This window comes from Oncorhynchus keta, chromosome 37 (assembly GCF_023373465.1).
Source record: "Oncorhynchus keta strain PuntledgeMale-10-30-2019 chromosome 37, Oket_V2, whole genome shotgun sequence".
Taxonomy (NCBI): domain Eukaryota; kingdom Metazoa; phylum Chordata; class Actinopteri; order Salmoniformes; family Salmonidae; genus Oncorhynchus; species Oncorhynchus keta.
Genome location: NC_068457.1, coordinates 26,818,719 through 26,826,218, shown reverse-complemented (window position 1 = coordinate 26,826,218; position 7,500 = coordinate 26,818,719). Strand labels below are relative to the sequence as shown.

Genomic DNA, 7,500 nt, shown 5'->3' with positions numbered 1-7,500 from the left:
GACTGCTTTACAATGGGCTTATCAGGCCCAGCAGACAGAAACACCTACATATGTAGACTGACAAAGAGGAGACAGAAACACCTACTAGACTGTCACAGGCCCACGAGGACAGACAGAAACACCTACATGCTGTACACGAGGATAGACAGAAACACCTACATATGTATGGGCTTATCAGGCCCCAGCAGAGAGAGAGACAAAGAGAGACTGCTTTACAATGACAGACAGAAACTTATCAGACCCACTGAGGAGTACAGACCCAAAAAGGACTGGCTTTGGAACACTGGGCTTCACCACCTCAGGCACCAGCCCCAGTTGGAATACCTAGGATAGGATAAAGACAAAGAGAGACTGCTTTACAATGGGCTTATCAGGCCCAGCAGATGACACACTCTAACACAGACCAAATAAGAGACAAAACAAAGAGAGACTGCTTAACAATGGGCTTATCAGGCCCAGCAGAGAGAGAGACAAAGAGAGACTGCTTTACAATGGGCTTATCAGGCCCAGCAGAGAGAGAGACAAAGAGAGACTGCTTTACAATGGGCTTATCAGGCCCAGCAGAGAGAGAGACAAAGAGAGACTGCTTTACAATGGGCTTATCAGGCCCAGCAGAGAGAGAGACAAAGAGAGACTGCTTTACAATGGGCTTATCAGGCCCAGCAGAGAGAGAGACAAAGAGAGACTGCTTTACAATGGGCTTATCAGGCCCAGCAGAGAGAGAGACAAAGAGAGACTGCTTTACAATGGGCTTATCAGGCCCAGCAGAGAGAGAGACAAAGCGAGAGGTGGGGGGAAAGAGAGAGAGAGATAGAGAGGGGGAGAGGGGAGAGGGAAAGAGAGAGAAAGAGTGAGAGACAGAGAGAGAGAGCGATGGGGGAGCGGGAGAGAGAGCGAGGGGGAGAGGGAGAGAGAGACAGAGAGAGATAGATAGAGATGCTGTGTCATGTATCAATCCAGACTGTGAACAAAACAAAGCTATCAACTGTCAGCTCTACCTCAGTTGCTGAGATACACTACGGAACAATAGACACAGATATAGACTCTCTCCTTCTACAGCCAAAAGGTAGAAGTGTAGATTAAATGTCCAATGATTCATCACTCATTACCTGACCTCAACGTGGTTTAAAAATGAAGGCTGACAGGAAAATGATACATCAACCAAGTTGACAGCAAGTGGAGCTGTTAGCACGATAATATAGTGTATATGCCACTTAGCAGACCTTATACCCAGATAAGTGGGTACAGTTTCAGTATGTGACTGTAATACCTGAGGGAACTGAACCCAGGACAGATGGAGGTAAAACTAGCCAGGAGGATTCCTGTCTCCTCAGTCGCCTTCATGCAGGGAGGGAGTATTGCTGCTAATCCTGTAATCCTCTTCCCCTCTCTCTCTCTCTCCCCCACTCTCTCTCTCCCACTCTCTCTCTCTCCCCCACTCTCTCTCTCTCCCCCACTCTCTCTCTCTCGCTCCTCCCCTCTCTATCTCTCCCCCACTCTCTCCCTCTCCCCCACTCTCTCTCTCTCCCCCACTCTCTCTCGCTCCCCTCTCTATCTCTCTCTCTCCTCCTCTCTCTCTCTCTCTCCCCTCTCTCTCTCTCTCCTCCTCTCTCTCTCTCTCCCCACTCTCTCTCTCCTCCTCTCTCTCTCTCTCTCTCTCTCTCTCTCTCTCTCTCTCTCTCCCTCTCTCTCTCTCTCTCTCTCTCTCTCTCTCTCTCTCTCTCTCTCTCTCTCTCTCTCTCTCTCTCTCTCTCTCTCTCTCTCTCTCTCTCTCCTCCACTCTCTCTCTCCATCTCTCTCTCTCTCCCTCTCTATCTCTCCCCAACTCTCTCTATCTCTATCTATCCCTCTCTCTCCCCCACTCTCTCCCCTACTCCCTCTCTCTCCTCCACTCTCTCCCTCTCCCCCACTCTCTCTCTCTCCCACTCTCTCTCTCTCTCTCTCCCCCCTTTCTCTCTCTCTCCCTCTCTCTCTCTCGCTATCCATATCTCTCTCCCTCTCCCTGCCCATCTATCTATGTCTCCCTCTCTCTCTCTCTCTCTCTCTCTCTCTCTCTCTCTCTCTCTCTCTCTCTCTCTCTCTCTCTCTCTCTCTCTCTCTCTCTCCCCCTTGTTAAAAAGTGAAGGGAGAGGGCAAGGAAGGACAGAGAGAAGACAGGAAAACAGGAGGAGGAAGAGGAAGAGGAGGAAGATGCGGAGCAGGAGCAGGGGGATGAGTGTATTACCGTGACGATGCTCTGTGTGGTGGGTCTAAAGGTAAGGGGGTAACAGGTCTTCTCCCCGGCCCGTATGTACACCACTGGAGGGCCGTAGAAGCCACAGCCACTAACCAAGCCTCGCAGACGCCAGTCCTGTCTGCTCTCATTGATCTGGAGAGAATACAGGAAAGATGAGACACACACATCCTATTTTCCCCAACCCCTAACCCTAACCCTAACCCCCAACCCCTAACCCCTAACCCCTAACCCAACCCCTAACCCTAACCCTAATCCCTAACCCTAACCCCCAACCCAACCCCTAACCCCAACCCCCTAATCCCTAACCCCCAACCCAACCCCGTAACCCTAACCCTAATCCCTAACCCTAACCCCCAACCCAACCCCTAACCCTAACCCTAACCCTAACCCTAATCCTAACCCCGTAACCCTAACCCTAATCCCTAACCCTAACCCTAACCCTAACCCTAACCCTAACCCTAACCCCCTAACCCTAATCCCTAACCCTAATCCCTAACCCAACCCCTAACCCTAACCCCAACCCCGTAACCCTAACCCTAATCCCTAACCCTAACCCCTAACCCTAACCCTAACCCTAACCCTAACCCTAATCCCTAACCCTAACCCTAACCCTAACCCTAATCCCTAACCCTAACCCTAATCCCTAACCCTAACCCTAACCCTAACCCTAACCCTAACCCTAATCCCTAACCCTAACCCCCAACCCAACCCCTAACCCTCAACCCCTAACCCTAACCCTAATCCCTAACCCTAACCCCCAACCCAACCCCTAACCCTCAATCCCTAACCCTAACCCTAATCCCTAACCCTAACCCCCAACCCAACCCCTAACCCTCAACCCCCTAACCCTAACCCTAATCCCTAACCCTAACCCCCAACCCAACCCCTAACCCTCAACCCCCCTAACCCTAACCCTAATCCCTAACCCTAACCCCCAACCCAACCCCTAACCCTCAACCCCCTAACCCTAACCCTAATCCCTAACCCTAACCCCCAACCCAACCCCATACCTTAAACCTAACCCCATACCCCTAACCCCTAACCCAACCCCATACCCTAACCCCCAACCCCTAAACCTAACCCCATACCCTAACCCCCAACCCCTAACCCTTTGTCCTCATGTGGACCTGGGAGATGTCCCCACCAGGGAGAATGTTCCTTGTTTTATTCTCCTTCTGGGGATTTACAGTACCCCCCCACACACACACACACCCAACATACACAAACACACAACATACACCCAATATACACATACACACAACATACACAACACACACCCAACACACACAACATACACACACACACCCAACACACACAACATACACCCAACACATACACCCAACACACACAACATACACACACACACCCAACATACACACACACACCCAACACACACAACATACACAACACGCACCCAACACACACACACACACACACCCAACACACACATACACAAAAAACACACAACATACACCCAACACACACACACTCACCGAACACACACACATACACACAACATATACACAACATATACACACACACACCCAACACACACAACACACACACACAACATACACACATACACCCAACACACACATACACCTAACACACACATAACATACACACACACCCAACGCACACATACACACAACACACACCCAACACACACACACACACACACACCAACACACACTCACACCCAACACACACATACACACAACACACACCCAACACACACATACACCCAGCACACACATACACACAACACACACCCAAAACACACACACCCAACACACACATACACACAACACACACCCAACACACACATACACCCAGCACACACATACACACAACACACACCCAACACACACACACACCCAACACACACATACACCCAACACACACATACACCCAACACATAAACACACAACATACACCCAACACACACACACACACCAACACACACACACACCCAACACACATATACACGCAACACACACATGCACACAACCAACACACACAACCAACACCTTCCCCTCCCCTGTCCCTCCTCCAACTCTCTCCTCCTCCTCCTCCTCCTTCCCCTCTCTCCTCCTCCTCCTTCCCCTCTCTCCTCCTCCTCCTCCACCTCTCCCCTCCTTCCCCTCCTCCTGTCCCTCCTCCTCCTCCTCCCCCTCTCTCCCTCCTCCTCCTCCCTCTCCCTCCTCCTCCTCCACCTCTCCCTCCTCCCTCCCCTCCCCCCTCCTCCTCCCCCTCCTCCAACTCCTCCCCTCTCCTCCCTCCTCCTCCTCCTCCCTCCTCCTCCTCCACCTCTCCCCTCCTTCCCCTCTCTCCTGTCCCTCCTCCTCCTCCTCTCCTCCTCCTCCACCTCTCCCCTCCTTCCCCTCTCTCCTGTCCCTCCTCCTCCTCCTCTCCTCCTCCTTCTCCTCCACCTACCAGAGGGATGTCCTGAGTGACAGACAGGTGAGCGGGCGTGGTGAACTCTAGCTGGGCGTGGTCTCCCTCTGCGGTAACCACGGCTTCCAGCAGGTAGACTCTGATGTCGCGCCACGACTGCAGAACCAGCTGGCACCGGAACCGACCGGCCACGTGGGCATGGAACCTCAGTGGTACCATCACCACCTCAGAGTCTGGACAGAGAGGGGAGGGGGATAGGAGTGTATGTCTGTCTGTGTGTGTGTGTGTGTGTGTGTGTGTGTGTGTGTGTGTGTGTGTGTGTGTGTGTGTGTGTGTGTGTGTGTGTGTGTGTGTGTGTGTGTGTGTGTGTGTGTGTGTGTGTGTGTGTGTACCTGTGAGGTTGTCCTGTGTGACCCGTGCGTCCCTGGCCACAGGCAGAGTGATGGTATGAGGCAGGAGGAAGTGTTCCGGGAGAGAAACCTCCACACTGTACTCTACCACCTGGGACTGGACTGGACCAGGGACCAGCAGGGACTGGAGGAGAGGAGAGAGACGGTCAGACTGGACTGGACCAGGGACCAGGAGGGACTGGAGGAGAGGAGAGAGACGGTCAGACTGGACTGGACCAGGGACCAGGAGGGACTGGAGGAGAGGAGAGAGACGGTTAGACTGTACTCTACCACCTGGGACTGGACTGGACCAGGGACCAGCAGGGACTGGAGGAGAGGAGAGAGATGGTCAGACTGGACCAGGGACCAGGAGGGACTGGAGGAGAGGAGAGAGACGGTCAGACTGGACTGGACCAGGGACCAGGAGGGACTGGAGGAGAGGAGAGAGACGGTTAGACTGTACTCTACCACCTGGGACTGGACTGGACCAGGGACCAGCAGGGACTGGAGGAGAGGAGAGAGATGGTCAGACTGGACTGGAGGATAGGAGGAGAGGAGAGAAAGAGCCAGACTGGACTGGACCAGGGACCAGGAGGGACTGGAGGAGAGGAGAGAGAGACTGTCAGACCAGGACTGGACCAGGGACCAGCAGGGACTGGAGGAGAGGAGGAGAGACGGTTACTGACTGGGACCAGGAGGGACTGGAGGAGAGGAGGGAGACCAGACTGGGGACCAGGGACCAGCAGGGACTGGAGGAGAGGAGAGAGACGGTCACCTGGACCAGAGGGACTGGAGGAGAGGAGGAGACCAGACTGGACCAGGGACCAGGAGGGACTGGAGGAGAGGAGAGAGATGGTCAGACTGGACTGGACCAGGGACCAGGAGGGACTGGAGGAGAGGAGAGAGACGGTCAGACTGGACTGGACCAGGGACCAGCAGGGACTGGAGGAGAGGAGAGACGGTTAGACTGTACTCTACCACCTGGGACTGGACTGGACCAGGGACCAGCAGGGACTGGAGGAGAGGAGAGATGGTCAGACTGGACCAGGGACCAGGAGGGACTCAGACTGGACTGGACCAGGGACCAGCACTGGGACTGGAGGAGAGGGAGGAGAGATGGTCAGACTGGACTGGACCAGGGACCAGGAGGGACTGGACTGGGACTGGACAGGGACCAGCAGGGACTGGAGGAGAGGAGAGAGACGGTTAGACTGGAGGACCAGGGACCAGGAGGGACTGGAGGAGGAGGGACCAGGAGGGACTGAGAGAGGAGAGAGACGGTCAGACTGGACTGGACCAGGGACCAGGAGGGACTGGAGGAGAGGAGAGAGACTGGAGGAGAGGAGAGAGACGGTCAGACTGGACTGGACCAGGGACCAGGAGGGACTGGAGGGACTGGACTGGACCAGGGACCAGCAGGGACTGGAGAGAGGAGAGAGACGGTTAGACTGTACTCTACCACCTGGGACTGGCAACACACACACACCACACACACACACACACACCCACACACACACACACACACACACACACACACACACACACACACACACACACACACACACACACACACACACACACACACACACACACACACACACACGACTGGACCTGGTCTGTCTCTGTGTGTGTGTCTACTGTCTACCTGTGTCTGTCTCTGTGTGTGTGTCTTTGTGTCTACTGTCTACCTGTGTGTGTGTGTATCTCTGTGTGTGTGTCTACTGTCTACCTGTGTGTGTGTGTATCTACTGTCTGTGTGTGTGTGTCTACTGTCTACCTGTGTGTGTGTGTGTGTCTTTGTGTCTACTGTCTACCTGTGTGTGTGTGTGTGTGTGTGTCTACTGTCTACCTGTGTGTGTGTGTGTGTGTGTGAGAGAGACTGTGTGTGTGTGTCTACTGTCTACCTGTGTGTGTGTGTGTGTGAGTGTCTACTGTCTACCTGTGTGTGTTTCTCTGTGTCTACCTGTCTCTCTGTGTGTGTGTCTACTGTCTACCTGTGTGTGTGTGTCTTTGTGTCTACTGTCTACCTGTGTGTGTGTGTCTCTGTGTGTGTGTCTACTGTCTACCTGTGTGTGTGTGTCTCTGTGTGTGTGTCTACTGTCTACCTGTGTGTGTGTGTCTCTGTGTGTGTGTCTACTGTCTACCTGTGTGTGTGTGTCTCTGTGTGTGTGTCTACTGTCTACCTGTGTGTGTGTGTCTCTGTGTGTGTGTCTACTGTCTACCTGTGTGTGTGTGTGTCTACTGTCTACCTGACTGTCTACCTGTGTGTGTGTGTCTTTGTGTGTGTGTCTCTGTGTGTGTGTCTTTGTGTCTACTGTCTACCTGTGTGTGTGTCTACTGTCTACCCCTGTGTGTGTGTCTCTACTGTGTGTGTGTGTGTGTGTCTTTGTGTCTACTGTCTACCTGTGTGTGTGTGTCTCTGTGTGTGTCTACTGTCTACCTGTGTGTGTGTGTGTCTCTACTGTCTACCTGTGTGTG

The 7,500-nt window shown here is 53.5% G+C and overlaps 1 protein-coding gene across 1 annotated transcript in view; it reads right to left on the bottom strand.

Annotated features, from left to right (window-relative positions):
- The window catches only part of LOC127916631 (cilia- and flagella-associated protein 47-like), a 55,257-nt gene that overhangs the window by 29,049 nt on the left and 18,708 nt on the right, over positions 1 to 7,500 (bottom strand). Inside the window, exons 8-10 of the mRNA XM_052498941.1 lie at positions 5,026 to 5,275; positions 4,673 to 4,866; positions 2,225 to 2,368 (exon numbers count right to left, since the gene is read on the bottom strand). Of these exons, the coding sequence (XP_052354901.1) occupies positions 2,225 to 2,368; positions 4,673 to 4,866; positions 5,026 to 5,275 (588 nt within the window). The remainder of the gene's footprint in view (positions 1 to 2,224; positions 2,369 to 4,672; positions 4,867 to 5,025; positions 5,276 to 7,500) is intronic.